The sequence below is a fragment of the Rana temporaria genome, chromosome 6 (assembly GCF_905171775.1).
Source record: "Rana temporaria chromosome 6, aRanTem1.1, whole genome shotgun sequence".
NCBI classification, from domain to species: domain Eukaryota; kingdom Metazoa; phylum Chordata; class Amphibia; order Anura; family Ranidae; genus Rana; species Rana temporaria.
In genome coordinates this window covers 117,090,981-117,116,785 of record NC_053494.1, presented here as the reverse complement: position 1 = coordinate 117,116,785, position 25,805 = coordinate 117,090,981, and the positions used below count along the sequence as shown (strand labels likewise).

The 25,805-nt window shown below is 43.4% G+C and overlaps 1 protein-coding gene across 1 annotated transcript in view; it reads left to right on the top strand.

Annotated features, from left to right (window-relative positions):
- The window catches only part of CDK15 (cyclin dependent kinase 15), a 241,037-nt gene that overhangs the window by 12,190 nt on the left and 203,042 nt on the right, over positions 1–25,805 (top strand). Inside the window, 1 exon segment of the mRNA XM_040357238.1 lies at positions 8,433–8,464. Coding sequence (XP_040213172.1) covers positions 8,433–8,464 — 32 coding nt within the window.

The window sequence follows — 25,805 nt, the reverse complement described above, 5'->3', positions numbered from 1 at the left end:
ATACCAGACCCTTATCCGAGCATGTAACCTGGCAGGCCGTGGGGAAAGGGGGGGAGAGCGCCCCCCTCCTAAACCGTACCAGGCCATATGCCCTCAACATGGGGAGGGTGCTTTGACGAGCGTCGTGAAAGGTGCAAATTTGTTCTACGCAGTTCTATTATTGATTCCTAAAGAGGCTTTTGCTGACAGTTTCCAGAAGCGTTATGAATGTTGCCAAAAGTGTGTTGTGAATGATGGCGATTATTTTTAAGGCCAATAAAGGTACAGGTGATACTTGAAAAATTAGAATATCGTGCAAAAGTTAATTTATTTCACTAATGCAGCTTAAAAGGTGAAACTAATATATGAGATAAACTTATTACATGCAAAGCAAGATAGTTCAAGCTTGTGATTTGTCATAATTGTGACGATTATAGCTTACAACTCATGAAAACCACAAATCCACAATCTCAGAAAATTTGAATATTGTGAAAAGGTGCAATATTCTAGGCTCAAAGTGTCCCACTCTTATCAGCTAATTAAGCCATAACACCTGCAAAGGGTTCCTGAGCCTTTAAATGGTTTCTCAGTCTGGTTCAGTAGGATTCACAATCATGGGAAAGACTTCTGACATGACAGCCGTGCAAAAAAACATCCTTGACACCCTCTATAAAGACGGAAAGCCTCAAAAGGTGATTGCAAAAGAAGTTGGATGTTCCCAAAGTGCTGTATCAAAGCACATTAATAGAAAGTTATGTGGATGGGGAAAAGTGTGGAAGAAAAAGGTGCACAGGTAGCAAGGATGACCGCAGCCTGGAGAGGATTTTCAGAAAAAGGCCATTTAAAAAAGTGTTGGGGACTTTCACAAGGAGTGGACTGTTGCTGGAGTCAGTACATTAAGATCCACCACACACAGACGGATCCTGGACATGAGCTTCAAATATTGTATTTCTCTTGTCAAGCCACTCCTGAACAACAACCAACGTCAGAAGCGTCTTACCTGGGCTAAAGAAAAACACACCTGGTGCTCAGTGGTCCAAAGTCCTCTTCTGATGAGAGCAAATTTTGCATCTCATTTGGAAACCAAGGAGCCGGAGTATGGAGGAAGAATGGAGAGGCACACACTGCAAGATGCTTGAAGTCCAGTGTGAAGTTTCCACAGTCTGTGATGATTTGGGGAGCCATTGTGCTTCGTTAAGTCCAGGGTCACCGCAGCCTTCTACCAGAAGATTTTGGAGTGCTTCATGGTTCCTTCCGCAGACGAGCTCTATGGGGATGCTGACTTCATTTTCCAGCAGGACTTGGCACCTGCCCACACTGCCAAAAGCACCAAAATCCGGTTCAATGACCGTGGGATTACTGTGCTTGATTGGCCAGCAAACTCGGCTGACCTGAACCCCATAGAGAATCTATGGGGCATTGCCAAGAGAAAGATGAGACATGAGACTGAACAATGCAGATGAGCTGAAGGGCGCTATTGAAGCATCTTGGTCTTCCATAACATCTCAGCAGTGCCACAGGCAGGAGATTGGAAGGAGAGATAAAGGACACCCAGACTCCAGAGTGAAAAATCATACTACGCTGTCTACCCCTGCAGGGGTTGTGATATCTGGTGAGTGGGGACCCAGGTGGGGGAGCACTGGAATCACGCGTGGAAGCACCATTGATCGCTTTTGAGCATTCATCAGTCACGGATATTGTGATATATTTTGCACCAAGATAATCGTTTGGATGGATCGTATATGCGGATTTGGACTGTTACATTTCCAATGCTGTTGCTAATATATGCAATTCCATATGCAATTTTATTTGTTTATTTGATTTGATCAGAATTTTATGTTCATAATTTCACAGGGAACAGTTTTTACTGTGTTTTTCTATTGGTGGTACACTTGTATTTGATACACAGTGTGTTGATACATTTATATTTTTATTATTTATTTTTTATGTATTTTGTATATTCATACACACATAAGTATCACACTTACTACCAAAGTTCAACAGCGCATATTTTGTGCAGTCACACTCACATTAAGGATTACTATGTACAGTACTCATATATATTAGTTGGCTAATCAATAGCCCCTGGGGCATTTCCTAACCCTGCACATACTTATACTGTAATAACGCATATTTATGCGTTAGATATATATATATATATTTTCACTTATCCTTGTATGTGATATCACAGGTACAACTACCAGATACACTTATTACATGACCCTGGCTCGGTAGTAGCTCTCTTAGCAGTATAGATTGGTCAGCTTAGATAATACACCCTAGCGATAGGGGAAAGAAAAGACAGCGCCACTACCCTTTCCTTTCATTATTTTACATATGAGGTCACACTTAACCCCTTCTGCGCCCCCTAGTGGTTAACTCCCAAACTGCAATTGTCATTTTTACAGTAAACAATGGCCCAGATTCAAGAACCAATTGCGCCCGTGTAACCATGAGTTACACGGCGCAATTGCTTACTTGCTCCGGTGTAACGAGTGCTCCTGATTCAGGAACCTCGTTACACCGGCTGCAGCCTAAAATCTGCGCGGCATAAGGCTCTTATGCCTCGCAGATTTTAGGCTGCATTCTTGCGGGGGCCGCTAGGGGGCGCTCCCATTGTGTATCAGCATGTAGTATGCAAATTGCATACTACCACTGATTCACAGTCTTGCGCGGGCCCCGCACAAGCCAGGTACGGAGTTTCCGTACGGTTACTTTAGCGCAAGGCTGCCCTTTCTAATAGCAGGGGCAGCCTGTGCTAAAGTATACCGCCGCTCCCGCCTCGCGATGTTCAAATGTTATGTCGTTTGCGTAAGTGCTTCGTGAATGGCGCTGGACGCCATTCACGTTCACTTTGAAGCAAATTACGTCCTTGCGACGTCATTTGCCGCAATGCACGTCGGGAAAGTTTCCCGACGGAGCATGCGCTGTACGCTCGGCGCGGGAGCGCGCCTAGTTTAAATGATTCCCGCCGCCGGGGGGTAATTTAACTTGCGCGCGCTTACGCCGGGCAAATTTGCCGGCGCGCCCTCGCAAGTCACGGAGCTACTGCTCCGTGAATCGAGGTCAGCGCAAAATATTTGCGTGGGCGCAGGGCAAAATCGTTGCCCTGCTCCCACGCAAATATTGCGCAAATCTTATTGAATCTGGGCCAATGCATTTTTATAGAATTTTTTGCTGTGAAAATTACAATTGGCCCAAAAATGTGTCAAAATTGTCCAATGTGTCCGCCATAATGTTGCGTTGCCATTAGTTGTAAAAAAAAAATTATTAATAAAAATGCAATAAAACTATCCCCTATTTTTTAAACACTATAACTTGTGCGCAAACCAATCGATAAACGCTTATTGCGATTTTTTTTACCAAAAATAGGTTGAAGAATACGTATCGGCCTAAACTGAGGGAAAAAAAATGTTTTTATATATTTTTGGGGGATATTTATAATAGCAAAAAGGAAAAAATATTGAATTTTTTTAAAAATTGTCGCTCTATTTTTGTTTATAGCGCAAAAAATAAAAACCGCAGAGGTGATCAAATACCACCAAAAGAAAGCTTTGTGGGGGAAAAAAGGACGCCAATTTTGTTTAGAAGCCACGTCGCACGACGTAGTGCCGAATCGCAAAAACTGGCCGGGTCCTTTACCTGCATTTTGGTCCAGGTCTTAAGTGGTTAATCTTGGTGGTGGCGGAGGGTGGCATGGCACGCACTGGGCAGCACAGTGAGTGAAGTGTTAATGTAGCCTTAGCAGAATCATCCATAGCCTCACAGTGCTTTATAATAATCATTCACACAGCACACAAGGTGCTCCAAAGCTCTATCACAGTTTGTCACATGGCTTTGTTACTTTATGGGTGTACTGTGTGTTACAGATTGGAGCACAGTACAGCCACAGCAAAGTCAGCACACAGCAGCATGTGGTACACTGTGAGAGCCATGGAGCACCTTGTGTGCTGTGTGAATGATTATCATAATGCTATAAGGCCTCATGCACACAGAAAGTTTAAAGAACGCCCCTCCTCTTGGCAGCAGCCTTTTGCCAGAAAAAAACATGACGCTTGTAAAAATGTCTAACGCCTGTACAAGCGTTTAAGATGATTTACAGGCATCAAGCACTTGTGCGTCCATTTCATTGGCCAGAACAAAAATGTATTCTGGCCATTGAAATTAATTAACGTTCAAGTGCTAAACGCGCCTAGTGTTAATACACATTTAGGCACGTTTACACACGTCAACACTGCTTCTGTTTTAAAACGGAGCTGAGGCTATGCTGCAAGCAAGTCTTTTCTAACACGTACGTACATTTCTGGCTGGAGACAGCAGCCAGGAGTCTGTGTATACTTGCAAAGGCAGCTGTCAATTTTCATGTGGAAGTAATACAAGCAGCTCTGAAACCACCTGATTACTTCCACATTCATTGCATCATATGCCCCCCCTGCAACTTTTGAGACTGGGTCAGAGGTGGGGCCAGGGGTGGGGTTGAGGGCAAGGTCAAAGGGGGCCCCATCAGGTAGACTGTACGGGGCCCCATGATTTCTAACAGCGGCCCTGCTTCCATGCCACGCCGCATTGAGGCAGTAATTGCTGCACCAAGTAGCATATGCATGCTTAGACTTTTCAGAGGTGCGATATTGTTCTATGTACAATCCTTGTTTTATTAATTGCATGTAATATTCTAATTTTCTGAGATTGTGGATTTGGGGTTTTCATGAGCTGTAAGCCATAATCATCACAATTATGACAAATCACAGCTTGAACTATCTTGCTTTGCATGTAATGAGCCTGTGCTGTATAGAGTCGACTAGCAGATATGCATGTTCGGCTTCTTTCGTAAACGCAGTGACTCGGACGCGCCTACGCAAAACGGGGGGCGGGGCCTTATCCGCCGGGGCGAACTTTTGCTGAAAAGACGTCAATCATCTGGGCGACCTCCCAGATGACATGCCTCCTCAGCTTGGAAACGCCTACTCCCACGGGGAGAAGTACCCGGAAGTACCTGGAAGCCGGCATGAAAAGATAGATTATAAGGTATTGTACATACTTGCGGACTGTACATGTAAGGCCTTGTACAGACGACCGAAAATGTCTGCTGAAACTGGTCCGCTGACCAGTTTCAGCAGACATGTTCGGTCGTGTGTACGGCCGACCGGACAGGTTTCGAGCGGACATTTGTCCACCCGACCGTTTTCGAGCGGACAAATGTTTCTTAGCATGCTAAGAAACATGTCCGCTGGAATCCTGTCCGTCGGACATGTTCGGTCGTCTATACAGACTCACCGTACATGTCCGAGCGGCCGCGATCCCTCGCATGCGTCGAATCACTTCGACGCATGCGTGGAAGCATTGACCTTCCAGCGTCGCGCACGTCGCCGCGTCATCGTCGCAGCGACGGCGCGGACACGTCACCGCGCTGTCTGTTCGCGCGGATTTCTGTCTGATGGTGTGTACAACCATCAGACAGAAATCTCCGAGGGGAAATGTCCGCTGAAAACGGTCCGGTGGACCGTTTTCAGCGGACTGTCCCCTCGTCTGTACGAGACCTTAGAAGTCCAAAGAAGTTGTTCTGAGAAAAATGTTATTTGAGTAAACCTCCGCTTTAGGGCAAGCCTCTACTCTTCAGTTAACTATTGCCTTCTCTATAGTCTGCATTCAGGAGGGACATGCCAAGCCTTGTCCACATCCACCTGTCCAGTGTTTTCCACTAAAATTCCCCAGTAGCGGAGTGGCCCCGCCGTGCACACCCCTTCCGTTGCTCTGGGAAGCAGACCGCTGGCAGAAGGAGAAGGCAATCATTCCACCTATAACAGGTATAAGCTATCGACAGGCTGCTGTAAAATTTCCGTTACCCTAGGTAACCACTTGTGTCTTCACACTACTCCTCTCCACAGTCTTTATACCCCAATCTGTTTAAGACCCATACTGTGAACTACATTTGCTGGTTACTTGCATTACACCCCTTTCAGTAACTTCAGACCAGGCAGGGACAACGTTTCAAATGCTTTACTTAGAAAAGTGCAAAGGCAATTACAGAGTCCAATATTCAAAGGCATAATTTTCCCCTAACTTTATCTACAGGCTGTGCGCTGCCCTGGCATACCTGAAAAGGTAGTATTCATGCAGTACAAAGTCCATCAAAGGCATTCCTCCAGTGCTGGTGTCTTGGGGGCAAACCCCAGGTTTTGATGACTTTATATCCAGGCAATAATAAGCGACATCCTTCTGCTCATCACAGGTATTGTTCTCCATTTCATTCCCTTATGGGCATCGGACCCAATATGGGTTCTGGACCTCTCGGCTCTCTACTGAGGACTTCTTGTAGCCTCTTTACTGGATCTCTCTAAGGGGCCGAACTCCTGTACCGGATCACTGTCCCATATTTATATATCACAGGATTAGTGGGCCATACCAAGAGAAGAAACTGCCAAAAGACCAAAGAACTGGGAAAGGCATTAACTCCTACCCTCCCAACTGGGTCAGTGTCTAACTGGCTATTTTAGCCTGCTTACAGACCCATAAATAGCATACCTCCCAACTTTTCAACTTTAGAATGAGGGACAAATGAGCATACCTCCCAACAAACTTGTTGAGCGGGGGGGAGGAATTCCGTGGATCGGAGTTGTTGAGCGGGGGGGCGCGGATCAGAATTGTTGAGCGGGGGGGGGTGCTGGAATTATCACGGTAATCGCGGGGGGGGGGGGGCCGCGGAATCGCGGGAGTCAGGTGCTGTTCGCGGGACCGCGGGGTTTACCACGAATCGCGGGACTGTCCCGCGAAATCCGGGACGGTTGGGAGGTATGAAATAGGCAAAGTCCTAGAAAAAACATCCCACTTGTGGGCCTATTGTCATGTATCAGGTGTGACCAAACTGTGTGGATTGCAAAGAGAGAACCAAAACACATGTAAAAGAGAATAGAAATGTTTATTAAGATTAGTGAAATTTGAATACACAAACACCACCAATACCAAACAGTGACAATAAACCAACAGTGACGCACAAATAACTATATTCAGTAGATGGGGAATACCGTAATCATAAAGTAATCAGGCCAGGGTCATACACAGCAGATCAGCAGATGGACAAAGGGATGTTACAGAAACATAAACGTTAGCCGGGCCAAGGTCATGCACAGAGAGTCAGCAGACAGGGAACAAACAAGACAGGGAGAGGCTGGATGGATCAGACTGCAGGGCAGGGATACAAGGTAACAGATGGGACCGGATGGGGATCAGGACAGGGAGGCAGGATCAGGTACACAGGAAACAGGCTCAGGTTACAGCAACAGGTTCAGAATCAGGATCAGATAACAGGTCAGGGTGCAAGGATGATACCAAGGCGATGAGAGCAATCATCAGCCGGGTATTTATATGAATGCCTGTAATTGGCCTCAAGTAACACTTGAGCGCAGGAGGTGCTGTCTGCTCCACACTGCCCCGGATACACCCGCTGGTGGACACCGGTACTGCGGCCCAAGGATCCTGCATTGCCACCAGCAGGTGAGTCCTCTCACTACAGGTCCTGTGTGTTGGAAGACACCCGCTGGTGGACACTGGCACTGCGATCCAAGAGACCAACAGACCCTATCCTGACACCTATTCAGTAAAGGATGGAAGGAACAATCGGATAAGTGCAAAGTACAGTAAGCAATTAGAATCCATTTTGTATTGGTTGCACCACAGTAAGGTGGATTTTGATTGGGTTACTGTACTTTTCTATATTTACACTTGAATCTTACAATGATTATCAAATAAGCCTGCTGAGCAAACACAAGGCCAAATTGACTGTCTAACATTATATAGTGTATTCAGTAGTCTGGGTTCCTCAGTAGTCCGGAACTAAGTTTGAGAGTGAAAATAACCATTAAACACGTTGCTTTTTTTTCTGTCCGAATGAGTATGAAATCAATTAAAGAGGAACTGCAGTCTGCTCACACATGATGTCATAAGCCTAGGCTAATGACCAAACAAGAAACCGGAAGTGGGCTGTATAAGGTATTTACTGGCAGAAATAAAATGTTTTACTTTTCAAAGTTAAAACAACAAGGGCAGAAGATTTAATAGATGGAAAGTTGAAAAAATGACTGAAGGTCCGCTTTAAGGCACTTGGACTCTACAAAGATGATTTTTTTTTTTCCTTTTGTGGCTAATCATGCCAGATTACACCTTAAATCCACTTTGTGGTTGGACATTTTCTGTATAACTTACAATAACTGATTGCTAAATATGCTCTGTTAATGCAGCGCTCATGACAAGATAAATAAGCCACGTGTCTCTGCTTCAAGCTTTGCTATTTTCAGTATAATATCCATGACGCCCACAGAAATGCCATTACATAGAAAGGAAAATTGAATTTTAAATCTGCCACTGTTAACTCTTTAGGCTGCAAGTCTGTTAATTTTTCTCGTAAATACAGAATGTGTTTTATTATACTAACTTAATACATGTTTTTAATCCAATAGGTTTGAAACAAAAGCATACAGGCTATGAAGAGGTAAGTGTGCAAATCCATCCTACTAAAATGTTATTTGTATATTTTCTTTATATTTTGGCCACAGGACTGTTCACACAATTTCTTTTATCTGTGCTATATTAGGCACGACTGTTCAGTTATCTAAGAGATATTTGACCTGCTTGCACTACTAGGCCAACAGTCACACTTCCCACTGAGAACACTACAAATATGTATAGCTATTTGGCAGAAGGCAATGTCATGCAGACGTGGGGATAGGGGAAAAGAGAGAAAATGATTCAATTGTAAGTGCAACACTTAGTATATATACTCAAGCAGATGGGTAAAGCAGACCTGTAAAGAAAGTAAAGTCATAGTTACAGTACTTAAACATAAGCAACTTGAAAAATTTCATGACATTAGTCCCCCAGGATCATTTATCAGAGATGAACACTGCTGAGACATTAGTCACATGACCAGGCTCCAGAAGGATGCAGGAATTTTTCTTGTTGTTAGTAAAAAAAAAAAAAAAAAATTGAAACTTATTCCAGGAAAACCTCTGTAAAACACAAATTCTCAACCATAATTTCATGGTAACCGAGGGTTCCTCAAAAAAATTCTAGGAGTTCCTTGAGATGTAGCTAATTGACCTCCCATCTAATGGTACCTTCATAGTTCCAGATCCATATCCAGTAGTATGACACCAATAATCTTTTAGCTGATTGTAAGGGTGGAATTTTTACCAACACTGTAATGCTGGCCATACACTAACATATTTTTATGCAAACATTTTCATTTTTAGAAGGTTCGTTTGATTTTATAATTGATAATAGGGTCATATCAACAGCTGTTTTCAGACACAGTGTCCAGAACATTTTGAAAGAGCAAGATGGAAACATATTCTTGAAGAAACTATTTTTTCGAATTCAGGTTTTCGTTTGGGAACTACATTCATTCTAAAATCGAATGTTAAAAGCAAGTGAAGTTTTAAAACATTTGCCCAGTCATTGAATGTACAAAGAATTTTCATATACATGGTGGAAAGAATATTCTAGTTTTAAAATTTACTAGTGTATTTCCAGCAGACAGAGACCGTGTTCTGTAACTTACCCTACTCCAGCAAATGGGAGGGAACTCCTGCTGCCATGGAGTCCACCAGGAAAAAAAAATATGGTAAGTATTTGATAGGAAATTTTCTTGATAGACTCCATGGCAGCCTACATATGGGAAATAACTAGCAATACACACCCGGGTGGGCAATTGCTGGTCAAAAGAAAAAAGGTTTAATTGGCACTGTCAACAGACAGAATATGTAAACAAAATTTAACAGAAGACAAAAAGACCGGGTCTACGCAGTAGTGCACCATGAACGTATTAATTGAAGACCATAAGGCCGCTTTGCAAATCACTTCTGGGGCTGACACTGTATCAACAGAAGGATTGATGGTACGGCTGGAGTCTATTCTACTTGGGGATTCATGAACCACCTTTCTCACCAGTGCTTCCAATGGTTGGTCTCCCCCCTCTCTTTCCCTCACAGCTCAGGTATAGCATGGCTCACAGAGAGATTTACCCCTGGGACCTGAGCCCCGCATCCCCAGCAAGCTTTTTGTTGGTGTTCAGACCTAGAAGGGTTGAGAGAAAATGGAAGAGTTAACAGGCTCCTGCTAAATACCCAAAACAACAGGCAGAAAGGAAATTCAATCCTACCTGCAGCGTAAGTGTTGGCCACAAGTAGATCCTGTGAGACTAACTGCAACACCAAGCAAATTCTTTTGGAGAAGTCCCTGTTTGGAATATAGTTACCCTTCAAATTTAAGAGGGTGGTTTTCACCCTGAAGGAGCAGATCAGAGTTGGAGTCCTCCATCAAAGTTTGTTAGATGTTTTCTCAGAGTATCCTAAGGCTCACCCTTAACCTGTGTCGGGACTGGGCTCAGCCCTTTCTTCTCTGAGCTGGCCCCTGAGCTGTCAGCTAATTGCCAGCTCCTATCTCTCCATAGTGACTCACCTGTTGATGATATCCTGCTCGTCAGTCCTGCTTACTTAAGCCATCCAGCCCAGATGATCTCTGCCTTAGCCTTGGTCACATCTCTAGAGATACTCTCCTGTGTTAATGTTAAAGACTTGTTTCGCTGACGTTTAGATATGTGCATTCCCGTTCGTACGAATGTTATTTTCGTCCGAAAATGTTCATTTTCATACCCGCAGAATAATGTGTACATACGAAAAAATTAAAGCACCAAAATACGAAAACGATGGGATTACGAATGAGCCGCATAACGAACCACCGCAAATACGAACGAACGATCTGACGAAAATACGACAAAACGAAAATTACATCTATAACAAAAGATTTGCATTCTGTATCCTGTTTGAATCCCCTCTCTGCTTGTATCCTCAGCCGTATGTTCACACGACATCCACAACAAAAGATTTGCACTCTGTATCTTGTTTGAATCCCTTCTCTGTTCGCACCCTCAGTCATATGCTCATATGACATCCACAACAAAAGACCCGCACTCTGCATTTTGTTTGAATCCTTTCCCTGTCCGCATCCCCAGTCGTATGCTCACACGACATCCACAACAAAAGATTTGCATTCTGTATCCTGTTTGAATCCCCTCTCTGCTTGTATCCTCAGCCGTATGCTCATATGACATCCACAACAAAAGATTTGCATTCTGTATCCTGTTTGAATCCCCTCTCTGCTTGTATCCTCAGCCGTATGTTCACACGACATCCACAACAAAAGATTTGCACTCTGTATCTTGTTTGAATCCCTTCTCTGTTCGCACCCTCAGTCATATGCTCATATGACATCCACAACAAAAGACCCGCACTCTGCATTTTGTTTGAATCCTTTCCCTGTCCGCATCCCCAGTCGCATGCTCACACGACATCCACAACAAAAGATTTGCATTCTGTATCCTATTTGAATCCCCTCTCTGCTCGTATCCTCAGCCGTATGTTCACACGACATCCACAACAAAAGATTTGCACTCTGTATCTTGTTTGAATCCCTTCTCTGTTCGCACCCTCAGTCGTATGCTCACACGACATCCACAACCCTGTATTTTGAATTTCTTTTTTCTGTTCGTATTTTGGATTCAACAGAATGCAAATCTTTTGCCACAGATGTCACACGAACACACGACCGAAAACACCAAAAGAAAAAGGACCCAAAACACAGAATGCAAATCCCTTGCCACAGATGTAATTTTCGTTTTTTTGAATGGGCAGTGAGTGTAGTTAGTAAAGCAGCTTCTCTTTTGTGCTGAGTAGTACAGTAAAGCCAAATAAACTTTTCTGTGGATTTTCATCTGAAGGGAGATCAGTTGGCCAGACTTTTGAACCCAAAAATGGTTTTCTAATGGAGTTTAAAAACGAACAAATTTTCTGAGAACGAACGGAAAACGATCGTTTTTATGTTTGTTGTTAAAAAAGTCTGACCAAGTGTATGGGGCTTAACAATCGTTAATATGGATGAGCCGCGTGTTGAAAGTGCCGCGAATCCTGCGATATATTTACGAAAGTACAAAATGACAAAAATCCTTTTTCTGTTCGTATCTTCAGTCGCATGCCCACATGACATCCACAACAAATTGTCATAGATGTCACACAAACACACGACTGAAAACACGAACAGAAAAAGGAATCCAAAACACAGAATGCAAATCATTGACAAAAATTCACGAAAATGATTGTCTTAACAAGTAACGAACAAGAATTAAACAGAATAACGAACCATCCCGCATGTACGAAAATAAAACGGTAACGAAAATACGAAACGATCGGAATACGAAAAAATCTCGTTGTACGAAAAACGAACGGGAACGAACAGGAAAACGGGCGTCTTACGAAAAACGAACGGAAACTAACCTACGGAACCATACGAAACAGAACAAAAAAAAACGTTAAAAATTTTCTGTGCACATGTCTACTGACGTTCCTTCTGGCTCCAGATCCTGCTTGCTGTTTTACTAGTGGCCCCCGACCCATGGGTTTACATCCTCTGCAGCATTTTCTTGGCGCCCTTCTGTTTCAACATTTTACCTCTGAGAGCGCTATGCATTCTTGTAGCTACTTTTTCAAGAAATTGTCACCTGCGTAGTGCAATTATGAGATTGGGAACAGAGAGCTGTTGGCGATCATTTTAGCCCTGAAAGAATGAATACATCTCCTTGAAGGTACCACTGTGCCGGTTCTCATTCTTACTGACCATAAGAATCTCACATTCTTGTCTGAGGCTAAACGTCACTCTCCCAGAAGGGCACAATAGCTCTTTTTTTGTCAAGTTTCAATTAAATTGTCTCATTCTTAACTGGTAATAAGAATGTAAGGGCTGACGCTTTGTCACGACAATTTTTCTCCACTTCTCCACTTCCAAGATGGAGTCGGATCCAGTTCCTGTGATTACTCCTGATCGTATTCTGGCTATGGTTCGCACCAGTCTCACTTCTCTGGGTGACAAAATTCTTGTCGCTCAGGTCCTTGCTCCTCCTGAGAAACCTTGTGACCGCTGCTTTGTCCCAGAGAGTCTTCGTACTGCCATGCTCAAGATTTACCATTCTCCAAAAGGCTGCTTGCCACCCTGGGAAGAATCAACTCTTTAGGGCCATTTCCCAACAATTTTGGTTGCCTAGTCTACGTGCTGATGTAACTGCCTTAGTAGCTGCCTGTTCTGTGTGTGCTCAGAGTAAGACACCACAACACCTTCAAGTGGGCCTCCAACAACCCATACCCAATGGAGAGAGACCCTGGACCCACCTGTCTATGGATTTTATTGTGGAGTTACTCAACTCCCAGGACAACACAGTTATCCTTATGGTGGTTGACTGGTTCTCGAAAATTTCTCATTGTATTACACTTAAGAAGTTGCCGACTTCTAAGGAACTGGCTTCCATTTTTGCTCGAGAGATCTTTCACTTACACGGGCTACCCAAGGTGATCGTCTCAGACAGGGGTAGTCAGTTTGTGTCCTGGCTCTGGCGAGCCTTTTGTGCACAGTTGGGAATTCAGCTTGCTTTCTCCTCTGCGTATCACCCGCAGTCTAATGGGGCCAGCAGAATGAGCCAATCAGTCCTTGGAGCAGTTCCTACATTTCTATATTTCTGACCATCATAACAACTGGTCAGACCTCTTACCGTTTGCTCACAATAGTGCCTTGAATTCTGCTTCCTAATTGTCCCCATTTATGGCGAACTATGGTTTCCAACCTTCCATGTTGCCTGACTCATCTGTTCTGCAGAGTATTACTGCATTAGAGGAGCATCTCTATGGTCTTTGTTCCACATGGGCACAAGTCCAGAAGGCTTTGCGACATGCTAATGATAGGTACAGACTCCATGCTGACCGCAGATGCCTGCCTGCACCTTCCTACCACGTTGGGGACAGGGTCTGGCTGTCATCTCCCATCTCTGTGTTCCCACTCTGAAGTTTGCACCTCGTTTTATTGGTCCTTTCCGTATTCTCTGCAGGATTAACCCAGTGGCTTACGCTTTAGACCTTCCTTGTAATATGCGTATCTTAAATGTATTTCGTGTCTCCTTATCTGCCTATCAGGAAATAGAAACTGATACTAAAATTAATTAACCACTTGGGGACTGCCTACCACAGATATACCGCTGCAGAGCGCCCCCCCCTGTGCCAAACCACATCAGTACATGTACATGATCTGCTTCTTCCAGGTAGAAGGCACGCATGTGTGTGCCTGCCGACTCAGCTGTACTGTCATTCGTTGCAGCACAAGCCGATCAGCTGGCCAGCACCTGCTGATTGGCTAAGCGAATGGCAGAAGAGAGCCCTGTGTTGGTAAACAGCACAGGGCTCTCTTCTGACAGCAGCGATGTGATTTTTTTTTGTTAGGCACACAGTCAAACCCTTTGATTGCAGATAAATGTTAAGCCCTTTCCAGCCAGTGTCATTAGTGCAGTGCCAGTTGGTCAGTTTTCCCCAGATTCAGTTAGTGTTAGATTTCCTGCTGCACTGTCACAGTCCCACTATAAGTTGCTAATTGCTGCCATTAGTAGTAAAAAATAAGAACATTTTCGAAATATATACCATTGTTTATAGCCCCTATAACTTTTCACGCAATATACACTTATTTGAAATTTGTTTTTACCAAAGACATGTAGCAGAATAAATTTTGGCTGAAGTTTATGACGAAATGTAATTTTTTTTAATTGGATATGTTTTATAGCAGAAAGTAAAAAAACATAGTTTTGTAAAGGTCATGTAAAGGGTAAAACTTTCTGGAGCTTAAAGCGGTTGTTACCCCAACGCTTCATATTCCTGATATGTGCCTGCTGTACCATGTACTTGTATGAAAAAGTATCCTGTTCTCTTTGTATTGCTTCCTCTGTGTAAAATCCCTGGTGTTCCTTCCAGTCCCTCTGCTTTCCTATTAAAATCTGACCACACTAAGCAGGTGAGCACACTGGGTCAGTTCTCTAGGTATGCTCCTCCAATGATCAGACTTGTCCTGACACACTCCCTGCACAGCCTTTCACTGGAAAGCTTAGTGTGCGGCTGTTTCTCCTCCCCCCAGGTCTTATGTAGCTGAGAACAGAAAGAATCACTTAAAAGAAAGGGGGGGGGGCAAGGTATTTCTAATGTTTTTTTATATGTATACACGTATATTTTGCCTTTTATTTCTATTTTAAACGAAATGGGTTGTTTTACAAGGTGATCGCTTAAAATTACTTTAAGTGGTAAAAAGCTCCAAGAATGCCTTAGAGGGCACTGCATTGTCTTGAATTTAGATATTTGCCAAACTTTGCAATTACCAATTTCTGACTCATACTGCTGACAAATAAAATAATATGAAGCAACGGAATGTGAAAACATTCTGAATTTTATGTACGTACTAGATTGTTCACTTTAAAATTGCAGAACAGGCATTGGTCTTTCAAGGCATTTTAAAACCTTTAACAAACCAAAGCAAATGCATGTTTTTTTGCCATTTTAATGATGCCTTATATACCTTGTTATTATTTATTTTATTACAGGTATTAATATAGTACTGACAATTTACGCAACGCTTTACATATTGTACATTCAAATGGTTCCTTCCCTTCCCGTACTCTTCCCTCTTCCTTCTCTCCAACCCCTTCTTACCCTTCCTCACTCTCTTCTCCATACTTGAATTTATTTTAAAGAAAAACACAAGATATAGTGGAACCTCGGTTTAATGTCACGTACACACCATCACTTTATGTGATGAAAAAAACCGACGTTTTGAAAAACGTCAATTATAATGACCGTGTGTGGGGGAAAATGTCGCTTTATGTCTTGTGAAAAACGTCAAAAAAAAATTGAAGCATGCTTCAATTTTTTGTGTCGTTTTTCAAAACGTCGTTTTTTGTGTCAATTAAAATGATAGTGTGTGGGCAAAACTACGTTTTTAAACCCGCGCATGCTCAGCATTTTGAAAAAACGATGGTGTGTAGGCAACGTCGTTTTTGAAAATGAAGTTTCAAAAACGTTGTTTTTTTTCATCACATAAAGTGATGGTGTGTACGCGGCATAAGAGTAACTTGGTTTGAGAGCGTTTTGATTTGCGAGTAACTTTTTTTTTTATTATTATGACTATGCAAGATGAGCATAATTCAAGCTAAATAGGCCTGCAGTACTTCATTTGGCCAGAGGTACGGGGGCGCAGAAGCCGAGAAGAGCCGAAAATAGGTCTTTTCGTTTCCATTGACTTCAATGGGAAAGCTTGCTTTGATATGCGAGTACTTTGGATTACGAGTATACTCCTGGGACGGACTATGCTCGTAATCTGAGGTTCAACTGTACAGAGACGACTGACTACTTAGTCCTTAGGGGTAATTTTGCATATACTCTTTGCTGGTTGCTTTGGTTTGAATTGTGTTGAACCTTGCAAAACTTGTAACATGACTCCCTCTTGATAAACCATTGGATGGACATGCTGTCATCTCTGATCTATATGCTATGTGTTCATTGTATTGTTAACTTGTGATGAAAATAAAGTGCAGTATTGAAAAAGAAAAAAAAAACATCCTGTGCTGGGATGAATGAACAGATTTATGGCATTTAACACTTATAAATTGGTAGAAAAAAACGGAAATGAGACAGAATGCATTCTAAATAACGTACAAAAGCTCTTTTATTTAAACCATCAAAATTGACCCTTTATTTTTTAGAGGAGCCTGAGTTGCATAGCTGTCTTTGAAATGGTTATTCTATTCACTTCAGTCTGTAAGGATTAAAAAAAAAAATGTGTTTTTAGAAATTCTCAAGGTATGTGGGAAGGCGCACTGAGTCATGGGGCTGTTTGCTGGAAGCTGGGGTGTCATGTGAGTCATTAGAACATTAGAAGAGAGACTCAGAGAGATGTATGAGAAGCCCTGGAAGTGATGGGTGATGTGCTGTGTGTGAATTGTCATGGTTCTGGAAAAACAGGAACTCAGGGCCAGCAAGAGGATAGTTCTGTATATGATGAGTCCCCTAACTTGGAGGTACTACTACTGTATTATTGTTTTTGTTTGTGCTTCCGTTATTGCATATTTATGATTAGGACATAGAATTATCTATTTGTGTTTTTAGATCTATTGATTACTGTAGTGCTCATTTTATATTGATTATAAATACTACATTATTTGTATATAATAAGTTACGTATAGGTCATGACAAATTTCAGGAATTTGTACATGGATGTTTCACGCATGTTGATACTATCTGTGTTTAGTGTCCAGTATGTATTATAGTAAGTTTCCTTTCAATTCTTTATTTGTGAGGTTAGTGTCAATATTAAAGATGCACTTACAATTCAAAAGATAGGGCATAATATAAAGCATAGCATCATTTAATGTTCTTTAATTATTTTGAATGTGGCTTTGTCAAACATACCATACCTGACTACCATACCCATACCATACTTATCTCCTGTAACGTTCTATTAGTCTTTCTATATGACTGTCGACCTAATTGGCTAAAAGGAAGATGCAAGTGGTGGGAGAAGGCAGGACATTGGTCAATTTATTCAGCAAAAGTCAAAATTTGCATGTCAGAGCATCTTAAGTTTTTAGGCAACTGATGCACATAGAAATATGGAGCTTTGTGCATACACCCAGGATGCACACTATGGAGGAGATTTACTAAAACTAGTGTACACAGAATCTTCTTGTGAAGCTGTGCATAGTAACCAATCCACTTCTAATTTCAGCCTGTCCAATTAAGCTTTGAGTCAAGTTAGAAGCTGATTGGTTACTATGCACAGCTTCACTATATACAGTGTGCACCAGTTTTAGTAACCCCCCCCCCCCATTGTAATTAATATAAGTGATACTAGTTATCTTTTCCTATGTACTCAGAGATGTACTTTATGAATAAAACACACACACTGCATGTAGACCCCAGCTGAATGACTTTAGGTTTGCTAAAGCACCAAGGGCCAAATCCACAAAGATCGTGCGTAACGTAAATTTTTCCATTTAAGTTACACTGCCTTAAAATTTCTACCTAAGTGCCCGATCCACAAAGCACTTACCTAGAAATTTTGGGCTGTGTAACTTAAATTCCGGGCGTTCCTATTCAAATGGGGGCGATTCCCATTTAAATTAGGTGCGCTCCCACGCCGGCCGTACTGCGCATGCTCGTGACGTCATTTTCCCGACGTGCATAGCGCGAAATTACGTTACGCCGAGCTTTGTGGATTGCGACGGGTCAATAAAGTTGCGTCGGGAAAAAAAAAAGATACGGCGGGAAAAAAATAATTAAAAATTAAAAAAAAATCGCGTCGCTGGACAGAAAGGTCTGCTTTTACATGGTGTACTAACTTTACACCTTGTAAAAGCAGCCCTAATTTTGCGTATGCAAACTAAAACTTACGGAGAAAAAACGAAGCTGAAAAGCTTCGTGGATCTCCGTAAGTGCTAATTTGCATACCCGAGGCGGCATTTCGACACAAAATGCCGCCAGCGGCGGATGCGGTACTGCATCCTAAGATCCGGCAGTGTAATTCCCTTACACATGCCGGATCTTCTGCCTAACTATGGAAAACTGATTCTGTGGATCAGTTCCATAGTTAGGAACAGGGATACGACGGCGTAACAGCAGTTACGCCGTCGTATCCCTTTTGTGGATTTGGCCCCATGTATCTCAGACAAATGCAATTTTTTCGAATAAAATGCAGTGTTCATCTAACTTTTATCCTTTGTTGTGCAATAGCACTGCTGGTCTCTTGTAGCCTCCTTGCACTCACTTCCTGTCTACATACATGCACACTGGCAACTGCTGCATATCATTGATCAAACTAGGTTTTCTTTTACAAAAGTCTTTAATGTCTTTAGAACATGCACAACAGAGGCAGTGGGATGACAATTACAAAACATACAGTATGTATGCATACATTGGGATTGCAAACATAACATTTTTGTAGTTTTGTACAACAAAGAGAATAAGTAAATCCATAACTTCACAACATCACAGAAAAGCAAAACTACACTCCATCTGATTGGAGTGTTGATCTTAAGGGTTGTCTGAAATATTAGGCCACGGAAATTGCAATTCCGCGATGGGAACACAGAAAACTAAAAAAAGCTGGAAACTCAATATCATCATAATTAGGCGGTGTTCGAAAGGCCTAATAAGTTTACATGCTAATTAAAATGAGATACAGAGTTAAATGGAAAGAAAAGCAGAATAGCAGGAAAAAATGAAATATCCCGGGAAAGATGGCTCCCAATGATGGTGGCTTCACATGTGGACTCTCTGATCAGAAGTGCATTCTTTGATCAAAAGTGCCTGAGTTAAAAACCAGGAGTTGGCTATTATCTGCTTGCAGATTTTTTTCCCCTCTTTTTCTCTGACACTTTTTAAACAGCTTTTTTTCTTTTTCCTTTCTGCTAATTAAGGGGAGGGTTTAATTGTTCACAGGTGTGTGTTTGTTCACAGGTCTTCACAGGTGAGTATAAAGTGGCTGTACAAGCTCCCAGAGGAGCTGGCTCCCAGTTGATGGTGGCTTCACATGTGGACTCTCTGATCAGAAGTGCATTCTTTGATCAAAAGTGCCTGAGTTAAAAACCAGGAGTTTGAAACAGGAGGTAAGACAGGAGTCTTCATTATTTTTTTTCAATCACTGATCCAGAACAAGCTTGCAGCTAATAAAGTTGGAACTCTTGCTATATAGATTCAGCGGTGCAGCAGACGCTCTCATCTTAGTCTGCTCACCCCAGGGATAGTGAGAGCAGGACGCTCTCAAACGAGTCGGCTCTCCCCAGGGATAGTGCAGCCAGGCAGGGTCCTCCCAGCTCTCAGGTGCTGCAGACACAGCTCAAAAAAACAGGACAAAGACCCCCCCCCCACACCCCCCTAGCCAATTGATCCAGGGTTGCACCGATCACCGTTAAGGGGTCAGGAAGGAATTTTTTCCCCCGATCGCTGCAGATTGGCACAGCACGCCTGGGGTTTTTCGCCTTCCTCTGGACCAATCGGGGAGAGAAGACTCAACGAGTGACGGCTCACTTGGACAGTCTTCCACCCATCACGTGCGGCGTCTCACGGCTCTTCCCGCATCCGCGCCAGACCAGGCCTCATTCGCGGCCGCCGCAATTAGGAAAGACTGGCGACAATGGCTAATCTGCGATACTCTGCGGACTCTATTCGGGGTCTGAGACAATTCGCAACAGCATTACCAGCCGTCACCAAAAAGGCCTTAAAAATAGAGCAACTTTTGAGATTCGATCGACGATCGACCATCAAAAATGTAAACTATTTAACCCAGCTCAAGCACATATCATGTGCTTTGATCAACACAAGATCGGCAGTAAAACACTGATTAGAAATCCACGATTTCTTACTACAAAACGATCTAGACTGCCTCTTTATTACAGAAAGCTGGCTCTCAGACGACTGCAACACCATTCTCGGAGAATTGGTGCCAGAAAACTATCGCATTATAACGGAAAACAGAATAGGGCAAAGAGGAGGAGGCCTGGCGGTGATCTACAAGAATAACATTACAATCACTAAGCCAGCCCTTCAAAATCCTCTTCCATTCATGGAAATCCTTACTCTTCAACTTCAAACTTCCCCCCAGGAGACTGTTCACATTCTCCTCTGCTATAGGCCACCTGGGCCAAAATCGCAGTTTTTGCCATCTTTAACGGGGTTTATATCCACTTATACCCTTAACAGCAAACACCTTTTGCTGCTCGGGGACTTTAATCTGTGGGCCAACTCCGCACAGGATCCCATTGCGGACGCCTGCATCGATCACCTGGAGGGATTAGGGCTACAGCAACTTATATGCGGGCCAACACATGCTTCAGGTCACACACTCGACCTAATTTTCAGACAAAATCTGAAAATAAGCATTTTAGAAAATGAACCATTGCCATGGACAGACCACCATGCAATCAATTTCATAATCTCCAAATTTCCCCCAGTGATAAAAGCACCCAAGCCGGTGACAATACACTGGGCTAGATCTCAGAAGAAGCTCCATTCGGAACTCTTTAAATCTACCTTGGGAAACAGAATCAAAACAATCCATCCACATCAAACAGCCGCAGATACACTGGATGCCATAAACGCAGCCCTGCTACAGTCAGCCGATTTAGTAGCACCGAAACGCAAAGCCTGCATCCGAAAAAGAAAGTCTGGCTGGTTCAACAACCAGCTGTCGCTTCTGAAGCAAGAGCGCAGAGGGGCAGAAGCCGCCTGGAAAAGAAGCCCTGCAGAGGATAACCTCATCATCTACAAGGCAATAACAACACGATATCATAAAGAAATCTTCAAAGCCAAGAAACATCATTTTTCTATGGCGATTAACAGCGCCCTAAACCGCCCCCGCGAACTCTTCAAGATGGTCACCCAGACCATGAATCCAGGATGTCTTGAAGTCCCCAACTCAGACACCCAAGAGTTCTGTAATGAACTATCGGATTTCTTCATCAACAAAATTGAAAGAATCCAGGAAAGCATCTTGCAAAACAATACCCCCCTCAACCCCACCGTCAATCAACCACAAAACACCCACAGAAACGCTCTACAATCAACAAAGTTCACTCTGGAACCGATCTCCATCGATACCACAAAAAATATCATTGGTGCTTTGCGGAACAGCACATCGCCCAATGATATCATCCCCACCAAACTGCTGAAGGAATGTGCCGACATCCTGGCACCACCCATCACACAGCTTATAAACCAGTCATTTAAGGAAGGCACAGTGCCATCCCTGTTGAAAGAGGGCACAATCCAGCCCATCTTGAAAAAACCTAACCTGGATCCCAAGAACCCAACTCACCGCCGTCCCATAACAGGCCTAAATGTTCTCTCCAAGATAATGGAGAAAGTAGTGGTACAACAGCTGCAACAGCATCTAGATACCCACAATCTACTGGATCCATTACAATCAGGCTTCCGTCCCGGACACGGGACAGAAACGGCCTTACTCAAAATATGGGACGATGCCCTCGAGGCCGCAGACGAAGGAGAATCTTGTCTCCTGGTTCTGCTGGACCTAAGCGCAGCCTTTGACACGGTAGACCACAAACTGTTACTGATGCGACTAGCCAAGGCAGCAGAAGTCGCAGAAGGTGATTTACCATGGTTTTCTTCCTTTCTTGAAAACCAATCACAAACAGTTAAATTAGGTTCTTTCACGTCGGAAAAGCGCACGGTGTCATGTGGAGTCCCCCAAGGATCCCCCCTGTCATCGGTGCTTTTCAACATCTATCTTCGCCCTCTCTTTGATATTATCAGTAGCCAAGAACTACTCTATCACTCTTATGCAGACGATACGCAACTGTATTCTCGCATCTGCAACAAAAAGGATCATCATCTCAGTTTAGAGAAATGTCTCTCTTCGATAGAAAACTGGATGACAAAAAATTATCTTAAACTCAACAGTTCAAAAACAGAACTCCTTATGTTTCACGCCAGCCGAAAGAGTCAACTGGCAACAACCTGGACACCCCCGCCCATTCTGGGCCAAATCATCACCCCTATCTCCAAAGTCAAAAGTCTCGGGGTCATCTTCGACACCTTCATGACAATGGACGCACAAATAGGGTCAGTAGTCAGCGGAGCGCACCATCTGTTGCGCCTACTACGCAGACTTATTCCATTTATCCCCAAAGAAGACGTAGCAGTCGTGGTGGGAACAATCGTGAATTCCAGACTGGACTATGCTAACGCCCTGTACCTCGGACTCCCAAAGTACCAAATCTCCCGTCTGCAAGTCGTTCAGAATACGGCCACCAGACTGGTGACTGGGGAAAAAAAATGGGAATCAATCTCACCTTCGTTGAGAACCCTTCACTGGCTGCCAGTAAAAGACAGAATTGCATTTAAAGCACTCTGCCTGACACATAAGTGCATCCATGGGAAGGCTCTGCAATATCTTTGCGACAAGATAGAACCTCACAATTCGAATTGCGTTCTGCGATCCACCGACCAAAATCTGGTCAGGGTACCAAAAACCAAATACAAGTCCAAAGGAGAAAGAAGGTTTGCTTTTCAGGGTCCTAGACTATGGAACGCTTTACCAACCAGCATTCGGTTGGAGGAAAACCACCTGACTTTCAGAAGACAGATCAAAACTCTGCTCTTTTGATGTCATGAGACACGAACAACTAGCGCCCAGAAGCGATTCAGTTCGCATGCGCCGCGCTTTATACGTTTTTCATTCATTCATTCATTCATTCATTCAAAGAAAAAATAAGAGATAACGATAAAGAGGCCTCAGGGAATAGTGGATTTGTGTCATCAGATTGACATGAGGAGGTTATTGAAACGCGATGGCTGAGCATGAGAAATCCAAAGCTGCCAGACTCAATTTTTTTCTAGCAAAATGCCCGTTATTTTTCGTTGACCATAATATCATTGATTCAGCTTTTGACTGCCTCAAAATTGAGAATTGGGGTTTTCCAGGATCTCGCTATGGTGGGTTTGGTTACTGCAGAGAGGCAACGCTAGTTGCCTCTCCGGTTGGAGCAACTCCTCAATAGGTTTACAAAGAAGAGCTTTGTACGGCATTCTTTTTATATCTGAATTAAAGAAATAAACCCAAACCCATAGTCTGCATACCTTAGGGCAGGACCACCATATGTGTGCCGAAAAATACCAAGAAACAAAATTGGGAGTTTTGAGGCGCAATAACTCAAATCAAATTGATATTAGGGATTTCATAATTTTATTTGAACAAACATGGTTAAAAAAAGGAATAAAGTTTAAAACCAGAACATGAAAAGTCATGCGGTCACAATACACAAGATGGTTGCCTCTTCATGTTTCGCCATAATCATGGCTTCTTCTGGAGCTTTTGTATGACCTTTATACAATGTCAGTAAAAGAAATAGACAATACATTTTAATAAATACCAACAAAAAGAAAAAAAGGGAAGAAAAAGAAGAAGACACTAGTACACATAGAGACCCTGAGGGGTCTGTCAAATTTACAATTCATATATTTACATGGTTACAATAATATATAGATTGTCTGATGGATGTTCTCTCACCCCAAACGTGATCAAAGTTCCAAAGTGGTCCAATGAGGTGTCAGTGTGCCATAAAGGGGGGGACAGTAGCCCAAAAGTGACACCTGCAAAAGCATATAGTTGTGTAGCGCTACCCCCTCAGGAGCCGCTGGTTAGATTTGGGATCGGCGTAATTATGTTACCTCTATGATGTGTCTAGGGATGAGGATGATGAGAGTAGCGATGGAATGTCCAGACAACAGGGTGACGGTTTTCAATGCTTTATTTGCGGCCCAACACGACCAACTATCGACTTGAGGTAGAGAGGATAGGTTGGTGAAAAGAGAGCACTTTGCAGACTCAGGCCTATGGATAGATTGAAGCAGTCCTGCTTCTAGTAGCAGCTTTTACTTCGTCGCCACTCCAGCCAAAGTGGGTATAGTGCCCCCGGACAGGTCCCTCTCACAGGCCTGGCAGCCGGAGCATCACTAGAACTTCTGGGAAGGAACAAGTCTCTGCCACAGACTTGGCTCTAACAGGATTAGGATTTAGTAATGAGACCTCTGCCACAGGCCTAGTACTTGAAAGCATGGATAGTAGAGCGAATCCTCCCAGTAACACAATCTTGCCTGAATCTTCCCCAGGTAGACTTGATAGTTTGGGGTCACTGACTGACAGTTTGCAGCATACAACCTGTCAGTGTCCAGTCACCCAGATCCCGATGGTTCGTCTAAGCCCTATTGGATCACCTGCCTCCGGGCTCACCTCAGACCAACTCCCCACCGAACAGCACAACTCGCTTGGGATCTTCTTAATAAAGTTGGGGGACCCAGTAAGTCACTGGGGCCCCTTGGCAGCACAGGCTGCTCCGGGCCATGAGGGCCCAGAGTCAGGAACTCCACCCTGGCCTGGTAGGCCATATCGCCGGGGCCCGTGATGTGCGCACACCCTAAAGGTGGGTGCCGCACCTGAAAGCAGGAACCCGCGAAGAACCCCAAAATATGGCGTCTGTCACAGAAATACCCTCCCCCAGCATGCCCCTCGAGGGAAACACTCCTCCGATTGGCTGCTGGGGAAAAGCGGCTCCTCCCGGACCCCTCTGGCGCCACCTGCCATGCAGAGATGGAACTACATCTCTGGAGCACAGAATGACCCACAGGACAGTCCAGAACCAACAGAAACCCAATTTAGAAAAACATCACGGATGAGAGCAAGGTAACTCTCTCATCCCCCAACTAAATTTATCATAGCACCTGTACTGAAAAGTACACAGGCGCTACAGTTGATTAAGCTAGTACACCACACTTAAGCCAATCATTTGACCATAATATTGTCCAACTTAGACCTACCCTGTTGTGATAAGAAGTTAAGGAATTCAAAGGCTGATAATTATTTCACTCCTAAAACATATACTGGTAGTAAGCTTCAGAGGGGTCGTGCCATCTAAGGAAACACATAAATCATCACAGAACTTTTCCCAGAACTTTTCCTGCAAATTTAAGATTTTTCTAGAAAGATATAGGCAGGCGCCTCTTAGCTAAACACTTCCTTCATTGAAGATAACTGTATTCCTTTTCTTAGTATCAATGTGATACCATTGAACCAGGGACGATCAATATTATTTAATCTATCCCAAGGGAGTATCCCCTATGAAGGAATAATAGGTTAGTGTCAAACCGTGGCTGTGTTCAGAAATAAGCTGAGATCAAATTGCCATATTCTGACACAGAATCAATTTACTTTTCACCTTGGATTTGAAATCCTGTAGGTAACAAACAGGGTGATTGGCCGCAGCAACACCACCTCCACCCTGAGGGTCTTAAATATCCCCTTAGTCCCGGCGGCATCTAACGTCACCACCGGGATACGAACGCCTGTTGGTTGGCCCCATATCCCACCAGCTGTCTCCAGTCAAGGAGGAGGACACTATTATACAA